Source organism: Dermacentor variabilis, chromosome 1 (genome assembly GCF_050947875.1).
Source record: "Dermacentor variabilis isolate Ectoservices chromosome 1, ASM5094787v1, whole genome shotgun sequence".
In the NCBI taxonomy this organism is placed as follows: Eukaryota; Metazoa; Arthropoda; class Arachnida; order Ixodida; family Ixodidae; genus Dermacentor; species Dermacentor variabilis.
This window is the reverse complement of record NC_134568.1, coordinates 27,813,241-27,828,257: the sequence shown is the minus strand read 5'-3', so window position 1 is coordinate 27,828,257 and position 15,017 is coordinate 27,813,241. Positions and strand designations below refer to the sequence as shown.

The 15,017-nt window shown below is 47.4% G+C and overlaps 1 protein-coding gene across 3 annotated transcripts in view; it reads right to left on the bottom strand.

Moving 5' to 3' along the window:
* Window positions 1-15,017, bottom strand: part of Sin1 (SAPK-interacting protein 1) — a 136,707-nt gene that overhangs the window by 61,421 nt on the left and 60,269 nt on the right. For all 3 annotated transcript variants that reach the window (XM_075685914.1, XM_075685907.1, XM_075685900.1), the window contains 2 exons: window positions 7,287-8,006; window positions 4,663-4,769 (listed from right to left, as the gene is read on the bottom strand). In XM_075685914.1, coding sequence (XP_075542029.1) covers window positions 4,663-4,769; window positions 7,287-7,543 — 364 coding nt within the window. In that variant the 5' untranslated portion in view covers window positions 7,544-8,006. The remainder of the gene's footprint in view (window positions 1-4,662; window positions 4,770-7,286; window positions 8,007-15,017) is intronic.

Sequence of the window (15,017 nt, the reverse complement as noted above, 5' to 3'; positions counted from 1 at the left end):
TTCTTCAACTCTGAGGCTTTTCTTTCGAGGAACCCGTATGGGTTTTCTTTGTAGCAATTGGTACGAACGGGTGGATGTCCGATTTTCCCTTCATTCGTACTTCTCTCCACCTTGCGGGTTTCCGCAGAACTACTACGTAAAACTCTTGCCTTTGCTTCGTGTTGTCGACAAATTCGACTTCACCCTGCATCTGCTAGCCGCCTGGTTAGCTCAGATCGTAGAGCGGCTGCCCCGGAAAGGCGGTGGTCCCGGGTTCGAGTCCCGGACCAGGACGAATTTTTCTTCAACTCTGAAGCTTTTCTTTCGAGGAACCCGTATGGGTTTCCTTTGTAGCAATTGCTACAAACGGGTGGATGTCCGATTTTCCCTTCATTCTTCAGCTCTTGTTTCCGCGCTTAAAACAAAGCCGCTGGAGCGCGCAAGCGACGTTTCATTCTACAGGTATTGTATAGGAAAGACATTGACTCACAGTGGAGGAAAGGAACTATGAAGCTTACCAGCAAGTATGCGACGGGTATAGTAAGCAACGTGGCAACAAAGAACGTCAAACGCAACGCCAAAGAGGCTGAGACAATTACCTGGGGAGCGGCAATGGAAAATAAACCTGCTATGAGTAACTAACTACCTAAGAGGTAAAAAACGAAACCAGGAGAGGTACAATTTATGATAACTTAAATGTAAGCTCTTTAGTTTTCGAAGCTCAGTTTCGGAAAGTCTGTTGCTGAGAATTCTTTGTGTGTATGTCTCTCTCTGCGTGTGCGCCCGTGTGTTTAAAGACAGGTAAGACATTACGCAAAATAAGAACAAGAGCTTGGTGGCGCTACCCACCGGCCCGTTTCAAAGCGGAGGCCCGCCCACCCGACTATCAATCCATCAATTAGTTTCGCGGCCACGCAAAAAAAAAAAAAAAAAAAAAAAAACCCTACGCATTCGGAAACGCGGCGATAACAGTGTGTGATGTTTTCAAACGTGCTCTACAAGCATTGCATTGATATTGCGGCCTTATAGTTAATTTTAAGGAAAGTTAAATAACCAATATTAATTACCACACTCTTATAAAACATTCGAGGTTTCTCCGGAGGTTGCTAACAACATGCAGTTGGTTTAATTTTCACAGATGGCTTTGCTTTGTTTTAAAACATTGCTCATATTAGCTGGAACAGCCTCGGGACGAACCAACAACTCAGGTATCTGCAACACGTACATCAGCGACTTGGCCAATTTTTTTGCTTTTCTTTTTCCACCGCCGTCCCGCTCGTTCCGACATTGCAAACCCGCTCGTTCGGGAGTTTGTCACTGTCCCGTTTTTTTTCTTCTTTGTTTCTTTTTTAGGGGTACCGAAGGAGGTTATCACGAAATCATGCGTGATACTCCAAAAGTATCCGGGAGTCGAGGGCTCATAATTGCTATTCGCCGTAATCTAAACAAAGGGGGATCAAAGAGCCGCTGCAGACTGGCGCCTTTTTCTTAAATAAGTAAACACAAAACAGAGAACTAAGCGGAAACGCCAGGAGGAAGAAAAAAAAATAACGAAACAAGATTCTACGCGGCTATCCGCACATGACCGCATTATTGCAACCGAGAACAAGTTCTAAATTGCATGCGCATACTTAGGTACGATAGTCTTGAAGCGGCACTTTGGCGCATAAAAAAAAAAAAAATTACGAAGAAAGTATACAAGGCATAGACTGGAATATTCTAAGAGCTTAACAATTTTCAAAAGACGCCAGGCATAGCATCGCACCTCGAGACGACCAACATGTCGTTTCAGAATTGTAGTTTTCGTAGCATTAATCACAAAACAAAACGCAAAATTAAGCGTAAGGATGTTCGTGAGCCCACATGCTCGTTCGAGCCATGTTCGTGCGGCTTTAATGACCTGAAGTCAGACGCACCGATAAGGCAAACGTGACTTTACTGGTTCGATTCCTGCACACCTACCGTACTTTCTTTCATCGTTATTTTTATCGAACTCGTGCAGAGCGCTATAACAGGTGAGTCACAGCCATGATAGGCACAGAAAATCATATCTCACTTAACTCTTTTCAATCGTAACCTAAGGCTATTTTATCATTATTATTATTATTATTATTATTATTATTATTATTATTATTATTATTAAATTCCTCCGTCTTCTCTTCCTTGCCGTTTCCAGAAGCACTTTCCGGCATCTGACTCTTGCTTTTACTACTACTCCTACTAATACTAATAATCATAATAACTTGCGACATAACTGCGCGGACGCCATGCGTAGTTGCATGTTGTTCAAACGTTTACTTACAGTGATTAACTTGGTTCAAGAATAACAGCTAACTTCTATAGTCGGTGACAACCAAAGAAATACAAAAGCTCCCCCCACAAAAAAGCACTGCACCTGCTCTTCATCTCTAAAAGAGAGCCGAACCAGCTGGAGTCCGCTCATAGCTTAATGACTTTGGTCGGCTAAGGTAAAAGCTAGGCTAACTATAAAATATAAGGTAGTTTTTGAAGCTAAAACATTACCTTTGGCTGGGCAGCGGCATCAGGATCCCCTATAAAATGTGGCTAGACTTTCATGGTTTCATCCTGAAACCGGTGACACAATGACCAATCTGTACGGACAAAAAGGTTGTTTCAAACACGGGGAATAGCTTGCCGTCGGGCAAATTAGTGAAGCTAATTCGCTGTCACGTCTATGCGAATTTTGTTTTAGTTGGACGGTGTAGATATAACCTTATTATTGTTAGGCTGTCACCGACTACAGACAGTTTTGTATGAAGCTAAACGAACACGACAATTCAAATGTATACCAGCGACGACGTTAATTTCATTACAGACATATATGTTTGAGGAAAGGTCTATGCACTCGGAGAGCTCAGCAAGAGCCGCTTCTATGTTTAAAAATTTACCTCAGCACGATAGCAATCGATTCCAGCGCACCCACGTATAGCTCTTGCGTCACATACATTTTCTTACTTAAGTTTTATTTTTGTTTGTTTGAATTTATAGTATAACGACTGAGAAGCAGGAACGGCGGGAAGCCGAATTTTCCCATTTTTTTGTGTATAGATAGATAGATAGATAGATAGATAGATAGATAGATAGATAGATAGATAGATATATAGATATAGATAGATAGATAGATAGATAGATAGATAGATAGATAGATAGATAGATAGATAGATAGATAGATAGATAGATAGATAGAGAGAGAGAGAGAGAGAGAGAGAGAGAGAGAGAGAGAGAGAGAGAGAGAGAGAGAAGAAAATGAAATAAAGGCACAATGGAGAAAGCTAATTTAAGCCGACCTGGTCAAAAGAGACATCGGTTCGCGCATCCACTACGTACACTCCCCTCCACCAGACACCGTCCAAATATAAAACTGACGGCCATCCATGCGGTTTGGAAACTTTGTCGAGAGAGTCCTGCCACAGAACTTGTCTGGGCTCGATCCAGCACCCAACCCTGCCATAATGCGCAAAACGCCGCACAGCAAAGAGAGAAACCCCACCGCGCCTCTATTGAAGACTTTCTCCTTCCCTCCCCGCCCACGTCCTTTGCCACAAAGAAGAAAAAAAGTTCTTTCAAGCCGACGACTCAATCGGGAAAGGGGGCGCCATTCCGTAAAGATAACCCATTACGCGACATTGCGGTGAACGCAGTCCGCTCCCAGGAACAAACACGCCACGAGGCGTTAAAAGGAGCGGAAATTCTTTCGACGCGCCTCGCCAAAAGGACAACGCTGTGCGAAAAGAACAAACTAACGACCACGAACGACGGACGAGGCGGGGGAGTGCGTCAAAGTGATTAAATCGGGCGAGAACAAGATAATGCGCGCTCGGGCCGCCGAGAGACAGACACGGCTGCAACGGGGGGGGGGGGGGGCGAAGACCGAGAAAGTTTTTGACGGCGTCAAGCGAGTGCTGAAAAGTGACGCGGGACTGACCACGAAAGACAGGCTGACAAAGAGACCGCGTGCTTCCGCGCAAAGCAGCTAATTGGGATAACACGCAACCGAGCTCGTCGTCGTGCCTGGGAAGCAAACAACTGCGATTCATCGGACGAAAAGTTACGCGCAGAAGTGTTAAGAACAAAACACTTGATACGGCAGAAAACTGCAAGCAAAACATCGAAGCAGCAGTTCTGGATAGCAACAGCAATGCCGCGCTTCTCGCCATAACCCGAGAATTCCCTCGGATTCGCAGCTCCCGCTGAAACCTCGTGCGTACGGTGAACTCGGCGTGCGGAAATTTTCAGTATACACGTAATAACGCGAGCGAGACAATCGGACCAAGGTAAAACGGTCGAGACAGAACCCCTGTATTCACTTGTGACACTCTGAAGCCTAGCCAAAACAGAGAGGAACAGGGCCTCCAGGCTGAATACGCTCGGTTAACAGAACTTGGGAGTTCACAAAACGGTGCCAAAACACTCCGGTCATCTTGCCTCGTTAAAAAAATACAAAAAAAAAAAACGCTGCACGGCGTCTCAAGGCCTCGCGAGAGAAGCGAGTGTGAGCTGGACAGAAACCACTGTGTCCGAAGTCGGGACAAAGCTAAGGAACGCGTCCAGCAGTCGCAGAGGTACACGAAAGCATGAAAATGGACGTCTATCGTCTCACGTGTCGCATGACGAGCTGAAACGGCGCGCAGAAGGCATGGGGAGGTGTAGAGAGAGACTGACCGGTGAGTTCTTTGGCAGGCTGGTCCTTCCAGACGACGTGACGCAGCTTCCCTTGCAACCGACGCTCCTTCTTGAGCCGCTCGAGCCGCTGGGCCGTGTTGGAGCGCCTGTTGTTTGCACCATCGGCAGGAGAGACAGACAGATGCACACAATGTCGGGCGGCAGGGGAACTTGTGATCTGCAAACGTTCTGCTCCAAGTTTCGGTGGAAGGCCGGCTCACCAAGAAACTTTGGCCCAAACACGTACAAACAAGAAAAACAAAGACGCATTGCACACGCAGAGCCTCAACTGCTAGCACTCCCTCAATAGTTTTGATTTTGCTCGGGCGACCGTCACGGCTGCGCGTTGATGCAGGGGGGCTATAGCCAGTTATAGCAGCACCGTTCTTCCAATCGTGAACAGGCGGGTAAATCAATCAAAATGGAGAGAAAAAATATCAGGTCCGAAAGCGCTTTGTTATAAAATTACTGATGAGGCACCCACCAAGTAGCGGAAAGCAGACTACGTCCCTGACGCGTAGTAAGCTCTCGCCACGGTTATTGACGCTTTAGGCCGTCAAAAGCGAAAGTCTATTCCGCATAGGTGCCATGGCAAAAACTTAAATTGCGCTCGCAGCTTGGACATGCAATTTGAAATAGTGAGGTCTTGCAATGCGCCACTCAATTTCAAACAGGCAATTCAGCTTTATCGCGGCATCGGTAGCATTCAGAATTCGCTCTTGGCGGTACTATCGCCAGGAAGAAGCTATGGAAATGGTGACGCCAGGAACAAGCGATTTTTCTCCATATATCAAGCCTTCATGCGAGAAATGCGCTGTGGTGTTTACGGACACAAGAGTGGAGACACGCACTTTAACCGCAGGTTGCGCGTGCCTAGGCATTCCCCCCTTTTTTCTTCCAGTAGGGTAGAAACTTGTACAGGTTGCTGAAGTACAGTTCAAATTCTGGAAGACCAGCGCTGAGATACAACACACAGAAAATGTGTACCGAGTATGTGCAAATGTGTACATTGCATTGTGTGTGTCCTTCTTTTCCGAGTATTTCGTCTGAGCGCCGGTATTCTCGAATCTGAACTAAGCTTTCTTTTTCTTTTCTTTTTTCGATCGCACGCGCATCTTCCCGTTCACGTAAAACTAACACTGCACTGCGAAATGGCCGCGCATAGGACAGATGGGGAGTGGATCGAGCCGAGGCGCAGTTATAACACGTGGGGAGGCTTCTAGCGTTCTCTGGTGCGATAGAACGCATCGCACAGAGACAGTCACGAAAACGTTGTCGTCGGACAAGAGGGAGCAACGCAGAGTCGTTTCTGCGCGATACCCAAGAGCTAACGAGACGGCAGCATACACGTACACCCTTCTCCGCAATATAAACGCACCGGTCGTGACGTCATTCACCGTGAAGTCAAGCCAGTGCCCGCTTCGCTTCCGGCTGTCTTAAGACCTTCGCGCCTGTGGGCCACGGCTTTCGAGTGCTTTGGGTCAGACTCAAAGCACACGCAGCCTTAGTGGTACACGTTCAGTCACGCAGATGGATAAAAACGCCTCACACAAAAATAATTAAAAGAATGGCGAAATTTAAAAAAATACTAATGTTTATTTGCTCGTATAATATTAAATCCATTACTGCGAAATTAAGTAAAATGGCGTTTTAAATGCACACTTTACAAGTTTAGAGTGTCATCTTTTAATTTTTAGCGTCCGTTTTAACTTCGCTAAATCTTTTATGGTCGATGCTACGTCTTCATCAGGCCCAGATAGGGCGCGTGCATCGTTGAAGAGGCGAACGAAAATGCCAGTTTCGATAGCTGTACTTCCCAAAGATTACAGGTGCTTCAACAAACGCATGCATGCGACTGATGCTTCCGGCACCATACCACAACCACCGCCATAATGCCCCGGCTGACTGGGAGCGGTGCGCTTGCTTGATGCTTTGTGAAACGCCCGCGCTGCTGTCATTTCACAGGGGCTAGCAAAACAATGAACGATCATCAAAGATTCCGTTAATACTAACAGCTGAATAGTGCTTTTTTTTTTGGAATTTCCACAACATTCAATTTTCGTGCGTGCTCGCAATGCGCCACTATTTCTCCGTAGCTTCGGTTTCATCACGCACCTCCCACTGCACTATTCTGCTTACCATACTTGCCGCGAACATAACAACTTGCAGCCTTTGAGAAGCTGATCTTCAAGTGCATTTGGCGATAGCCAGTTTCATAAACAGCGGACGCAAGAGACTCGCGCACCCAAGAAAAAACAAAAAACGCGCGCGGCGTTGCACATGCGAAGAATCCAAACTGTTGCAAAGTGTACGCAAGTCACATAGCGTCCGCTAACTTCAGGCCTGCTATTTGTAAATCTCTACTAACAGGCACATCATCATCGTCCTGCGGCCGGCCCTTGAGCTTTATTGTGGGATAGCACCGCCCCGCGCCAACAGGTGTCAAGGAGGTCGTCCGGACAGCGAAGCGCACCACTCCAGTGTCATCACGTCTGCGAGCCTACGTTTGAGCTCCTCCCTATACTGGAGTGCGCGGAAAGCGAGCTTGCAGGACGTGTGGTTAAGAGTTGGTTACCGAGCTTGCGGACTCCGGGCATTGCCCTTTCTCTCGCGGGCAGCGTTACCTGCGGTGAGCGCCGATGAACTCCATCTCGGAGACGATGTCGTAGGACTGGCTCATTTCTTGTTGCTGCTGCAGCTGCAGTTGCTCGGCTTCGGCCGCCAGGTCGGTGGTCACCTGGGAGGCCGCCTGCTGTGGCCAGGCGGCGCGCACGTCGGCGTCGCTCAGCAAGGCCAGTTCGCACAGGCCGGTATCGTCGCACGTCACGAATGAGTGGCGCACGTGCGACAGCACAAATCGCACGTCGTCGTACAGGGCCATCACGGCGTCCCTTATGCCGTTATAGGCGCACGGATGCCCACCGAGTCAGAAGGACGCCGGGAGTCCAAACACTCACCAATAGAATAACTTAGCAGGAGAAGCGAAAACTATACGAGTATAGCACGCCGTTGACGGCGCTCTTTTTGTATGCCTACTGGGCCGCCGGCCACACGTTGCGCTCTCGCCGGGCGGCGTAGGATCAGGCCCTATAGTTGCGCGCAGTCAAGTGCAGCCGGGGCCAAATGCTCGAGTCCGCTGCGACGGGTCTCTAACGAACAGCCAACACACACGGCGCCGTTCCGATGCGTGCGTCAGGGAAGCACTTTCCTGGCCCAGGGTCGCCGATGCCGCCGCTCCTCCCAGCGGCCACTGCCTGCTGCCAGCGCCGCTACGCTGGATGTTGGAGTCGGGACACAGCGCGCCTTGGCGGCGCGCCGTGGGCCTAGGAGTCTCCGCGGGACACCTGCGTGTGCGGAGGTAGTCCAGTGGTCACTGCGAGTTGGGGGTGAGGAGTTCGGCATACACCACACAGCTTCTCACGGAGAGTTGTGCCTGCGCTCACTGCTCTGCGACTTCCCTGCACTGCTACCGGGACACGCCAGCTGCACCTATGGGTACACGTGAACCGGCCTTAAAGCTTATCCAAAGCTATGCACACAGTAGGCTCCAAGTAACGACGTATTAACTTACGTATGTCCCTTTCTCCTCTTCTCGGGTTTCTTTAGTATGCATGGCACGCCAACATATCTACGTTTCGCACCATATAAGTGAAGCTGCCGTGGCCAGATTTGTGAACTCGCGTTTCGACAGAGAACAAGTCTTACTAAGCACAGGTCGAGCGCAGAGCTGCCGGCCGCGAGCGGCGCACACAAAGGGTGATTTCATTTCCGTGAACCGTGCATCAAGCACACCACGTAAACATGGCCAGAACAATGCTCGAAACGAGCTTGTGTACACCTTTGAGGGACACCTATGCCGTTCCTTCTTTCACAGCTAGGACCGCATTTCCCTCTCAACTGCGCATAAAACGAGATCCAATCCAAACAGTGATACCGCGTGAAGGGAACGTCACCTTCATGGTCACGCTCTGTCTCACACCACCACTGAGAGGTGAAAAGACGGAGCCCACTCGACCGAATAGCTCCGCGGTCGATGTATATCACTTGCTTCACTGCAAACCGCCACAAGATGTGAATCCAAGTTTATTAAACGTACATTTACAAAGATGATGCCGACTTCACCAGACGTAGACATAAAAACAATTTAGACAGTTTAGCTGTGTGCATCCGCAAATCTTCCACCCCTGTACAGTATGTATCGCCAGATTTATCAAACACTGAGCACAAGTATACCAGTCACGCAGACCACGGCTTTATATTTCTACTTAATATTTCCACTGCTTTCTAATGATGTTTGTCTCAACCACTTCACAGTGCGGATGAAGATGTGAAGACTACCGGCACACCGCAGCTGCTTGATCACTGTGCAAATTTATTGTCACTTTTACGCTGTCGTTCTGCCGAGTGCTCGTAAACCGAAATGTAAATAAATAAATTTCCCCTATTTCGCATGTGATTGCGCGCATTTCAGGAATTACGCGTCCGCAAAATTATAGTGGTCGGCCAGTCATTCTTCAGTACGGCTTCCTGCTCTCTCGAATGTCCCGACAGACCACAACAGTGACAAAGAGCACAAAATGCTGTAATATACTGGGTGGTTCATGCTTTGTTTCTATTTTAGCGCAAACATTTAAAAACGGAGATGTGCATTTATTGTGTGTGTGTTTATGTGGGAAGTGGGGGTGGGGGGCTGGAGGATTATTAACCGCTACGACGATTCTGTCAATTTCAGCGGACAATGGACAAAAGAGTAGCCACTGCAATCTTACAAATTAGCTAAAACCGTTAACCTTACCTTTTAATTACTGGTCATGAGGCCAGTGTCGCAATAGCAGTATGTCCGGGGGCGCCGCGGGCCGGAGCTAAAGCAACTTACGCGATTTAAAAAGCGCTATCCGTTGTTGAGTTATTTATCGCCAAAAAGAAATTATTTCCCCCCCTCCCATCTCGAAACGGCGCGGACAAGGAGCACCGGAAATGGAGTCCAAGCGGGGCTTCCCGCATCTTTTTTCTTTACGCCAGCGGGCTCACCGCCTGCGTGAGCCTCTTCTCTCGAGAAGCCCATCTGTCGACGAGAGACCGTCACAAGCAGCACAAGTGCGCGAAGGCGGATTGTCTACCTCAACAGTCGACCGCAGTGAGCTGCTCTGCCTCGCGACAGCGCAGCACGACAGCGCAGTTTGAGTCAAACGTGACAATCGCCGTCTACGAAGCTCCGCTCCTTTCTGTGCGTTCAGTGAACAAAGGTGCCATAGTGATTGTGCGCACACTCGCCCTCAAACGCGGATGCTTCGGCGACTCTGGACGCTCCTATTGGATGAAGGTGTGACGGCATATTTCCCTGGCCTAGGGGTCTAGGGAGGACAGAGGGGATGTTTAAGCGGACTTGCAGCTGGCCTCCTCCTTAAGAAGAAGCTTTAGCTCGGGTGCTGCCATTTAAATACATGTAGAAGGAGAATTCATTTGTCCCCGCAACAACTGCACCAAAGTTGACAATGTTTGTTGCATTTGAAAGAAAAACTTCAATTCTAGTGACTGTTGGTTTCAAAATTTTCATTTGGGTGGTCAATTCTCTATTAAAAATTGGCCCAAATCGCAAATTTTCAGAAAACGGAACTATCAAGTTTAAAGCTCAGTAACCCAACAATGAAAAATGATATTACAATTCTGTTAATTGCATCTAATAGTACATCTACAGCGGACAAAATAGATATGTTAAACATAAATAAAAAAAAATTGGTGTTATGGAAATCCGCCTTTTGCAGAACCCTTGTACACAACGTAACCAATTCACGTAAGATACAAATTGACACACCAAATTTGTCCGCTTTGACTTTTCTAATAGTTGCCGTTTACAGAACCGAGATATCTGTTCTTGGTGCATAGCTACTATTTTGTAAAAGCCGTGCTTCTATTTTTTTCGAAATTTCAAATTTTTCTAAATATTTTATACAAAATTCAGGCCGTAAATCGAAATTCTGTTTCCAAGAGACAGTATAATTTACCTTCTCTCTCAAATGCAACAAATTTCATTAAAAGTGTTTAGCAGGATTATCTCAGCAAAGCGTTTCTGCGTTTTACATGTACTTGAATAGGCCGCGTCGGACAGGGCACGAGCTAAAACTTCCTCTTAAACAATTTGTCGAGGGATCAAATACATGAATAATAACTGCATTACCATTGCCAAAGATGCTCCAAACGAATTCTCGAACGCTAGGCACTGTCCAAACAAGTAAAATATGTATTTTTTCATAAAAGAATATTTTTGTATGTGCTAAAAATTGTGCCCAAAGTAACTGATATCAATGCTTCAATGTTTTTTGTCTATTTAATAAGTAAAGAAAATATCACACGAACTTTAGAACTATATCAGTTCTAAACCAGGAAAGCAGTGCATGTCGCTGATATGAACAATGAAAAGGCCATGAATAATAATAATAATATTTGGGGTTTTACGTGCCAAAACCACTTTCTGATTATGAGGCACGCCGTAGTGGAGGACTCCGGAAATTTTGACCACCTGAGGTTCTTTAACGTGCACCTAAATCTAAGCACACGGGTGTTTTCGCATTTCGCCCCCATCGAAATGCGGCCGCCGTGGCCGGGATTCGATCCCGCGACCTCGTGCTCAGCAGCCCAACACAATAGCCACTGAGCAACCACGGCGGGTAAAGGCCATGAAATGAACAAGTTGAGGACAAATATGTTAATGAAACTTTGTCATTCAAGAACCGTGTTTACATGCTTGTATATATGCAATGGCCAGTGTAAAATCTCCATGACGCTGTCATTTGTTCCAATGTATTACGCAGGAGCAGGTGTCACCGGTCGTGAATCAGGAGTAATTGCACCGAAATTGTAGTCGCAACAGAGAGCACGTATAAAAAGCAGGAGTGCTGCAAGCTGTACGAGGGCGAGTCAAATGAATGTGGGCCAATGCTAACATATGACAAACGGGGTACTTTATTTAAATGTAGTCTTCATGAAAATGTAGACATTTGTCCCATTGACTAACGAGTCGCGTGATTCCCGTCTGATGAAACTCCTTATTGCTGCTTCAAAAATCTGTAACTGACTGTTTCACGTCATCGTCAGGCACGAATCTGGTTCCGTTGAGCTGTTTTTCGGTTGCCCCAAAATGTGGAAGTCGCAAGGAGACAGGTCTGAGCTGTATGGCGGATGTTGCAGCGTTTCCCACTTGAACTTTGCCTGTTTTGTATTAACCACATCAGCGACGTGGGGACGGACATTGTAGTGGAACAAGATGACCCAATTCGTCAATTTTCCACGTAGTTTGTTCTTGACTGCGACACGCAGTGGTTCCGACGTTTCACAATATCGAAAACAATTGATAGCCTCTCAAGATTGCGCAAATTCTATCAGAAATGGCCCTGACGATCGAAAGAAAGTCAACAACACCTTTCCGGCGACAATGACGGCCTCTGCGGTCTTTGGCCGTTGTAAATTCGAATGTTTCCACTGTAAGCTTTGCCGTCGTGTTTCAGGCTCGTAGTAGTGGCACCATGGTTCGCCCCCGATCACAATAGCAAACAAGAAGTCGTCATCCTCATCGTGATACCGGATCAGATTAGCCAAAGCAGCGCCAAACTTCTCCCGTCTTCTGGCGGTGGATCAAAATCTTGGGCATCCATTGCGCACACAAGAGCCGATAACCGAGGTGCTCATGAATTATGGCGTGAACCGAGCCGTGACTCAGTTCATCGATGCTTATCTTCCATTCTTGTCTCATCAGCTCATCAACCTTTGAAATTGTGTGGGGTGTGGTTGCACGATGGCTTTGGCCCGGTCTTGGAATGTCGTTGCAACTTTCCCATCCTTCTTTGAGCCGTTTGCTCCAACGCTTCACAGTGGCCAATCAAATGCAATGTTCAACGTACACGGCAGCCATACGGCGATTAATTTCTTTTTGGGAAACACCTTCAGCTGTCAACAACTTCGCGACACCACGCTGTTCAGCTTTTGGGGTGTCCGTTATGTCACACAACCATGTTCAAGCCAGTGTATGAGAGCATTAAAGAACATTTATCCTCACACATGCGTACTACTTTTGCAAATGAGAGATGCCGCTTTGTTACGCGCATGCCTCGCAGATAATGAACCAAACCATTATTGCACGGGGTGGGTAGGCTTACTTTCATTTGACTCGCACTCGTACATTAGAAATGCGAAGATACAACGGGATATACAACTGCGAAGGTACAGCTTGATAAAGGGCAAAAAGTGTCACTGGAAACAAATTTCACTGCACGTATACACGAAACCTCGCAACAAGATATTTAAATATACGTATAAGTCTCCAATAAATCTACTTTAAATCTACATATCCAAGAAAAAGTCGTTGTATATAATGCGTGAAACAAGGCAAATAAACATGTTGCGCAATCACAGACTCACAGAATCCTAGATTCCGCCCCAATTCCATCCACTCTCCCCGATGTATCGCGCGCGACGGAAGGCGGCGCGCTTGCTCCCCGCTTTTCTCCTTTGCGCACACACGACTGAGCCACCATCGTCGGCTCACCCATTCCACCCCACCACCCCACACTTACGCTTTCACTCGCACATACAGCATGCGGCGCGCGGTCACAATGTTATCAACCTTGGACTTTATACGAAACATGAGGGCGACGGCGACGGCAGGAATGCGCCTGGAGTGTCCATATAATTGCTATGGCAATAATATAAGAGTGTCCGGCAACTGAAGCGTCCCGTGGTTCATTACTTTCCACAAAGGAAGAAGCTACAAAATCGAACTTTCACCATGCGACGATTCGCTGCGCCGCAACAAAGTATCTTTTTTTCTTCTGTGGGGCGGAGGCACCGAAATGAAAAAACGCATAGGAAAGTATGTTGGCCACAATCGAATGCCTACTTTGGGCACCTAATGTGGCTACGGAAGGAATATCGAAGAAAACATGAGATGCTTGGCCCACTGAGAACCAACCATACGCATACTGCTCGGTATCCCACACCGGCGAGACAAGACTTTCCGGAGAGGTTCTGCTCAAGCGAACGCGGTGCAATCCGTCGAGTCCCCACAGTGATGGCGGCGAACGACCATTGTTTCTTTTTCTTGTCTGCTGGCCAGAAAGTGTCCAAAACTCTGCCAGGCCAAAATCCACTCGGCCAGAGAAAACCTAACGCGCACCGAAATGCGCCACGCGGTAGTCGGGGCTACGCGAGAAAAACGTATGCGCTCTGGCTAGCTCTGGCCGCCTGCGGGTACGGTAGCGAGAACAAAAGAAAAAAAAAAAGAAAAAAAAAGCTCAATGTGTCCTTGCGAATAGAAGTCCCCCCCCCCCAAAGTAGAAAAAAATAAACAAACACGTAGTTCCCTTGGCTGGCTTCAGTGTCTTGACATGGATGTTTTGGCGTAGGTTAAAAAAAATTTTGATATTTCTTTATGTGATATGGCGGCATAAATAAACCACCACAACGCTTCATCTCATTGAACCTCCCTGCATGCTTTGTCAACTTGTCTGCTAGTGTGTTGATTTGACTTGTCTCGTTGTATGTTCCGATGTAAGACTTCAGAAAAGTCAATGGACCTTTGGCGTCAGATGTTTATAACAACATTAAACCCCAAAGTTCCGCAATTGAAAATCTAAAGCACAACTTTGGAAATGTCAATGCACCTTTCACATCAAAAGTTTATGAGATTTATATCCATAAATTTTCGGAATTGACATCCATGCGCTCCATAGATTCCGCGGCCTCAGCGAGATGCCGCGGCGAGCACGCTCACCATCAAAACGCCCTTGAAACTTTGTGGTAGGATGGGGCTGCTTGGCCTTATGTGACTCTCGGTGCATGGGCGTTGCCGCGAAATCCAGCCCGAGTTCGCTATCTTCGCGGTTAAATGTCTTTTCGAGCGTCAAAAAGTCATTCTAGACAAAATACAGAATGATTTGCGGCGCCGGGGGTGGCTTTCGTCGGCGGTGCATGGACAGCACGAAAAAATTTCGGGGGGGGCGGGGGGGGGCTTTAGCCCCATAAGCCACCCCCCTGGTTACGCCCCTGCATCACTCCCATGACTGAACCGCCTTGCTTGCAGCTCCCGTATACACAGAAATTCCCCTAGTAATTGTATGGAACTATATGGTGTCGACAAATCGCGACAACGGGCGACACCTTTCAAATCGCGTACATTGATGTTCTCTCACGGCGCCCGTACTGTAATGATGCCACTGGAACGTATGCACCCTTAAGCATCTAAATTTAGAGCGATACATTATTCGTCTATCGTCGTTTTCTGTATGATATCACTTTGTTGGGTAGAAAAATGCAGCAGAAGGTCCGGCAGCTGCTCCTCAATTTGAACCGTCCGCGTCAAC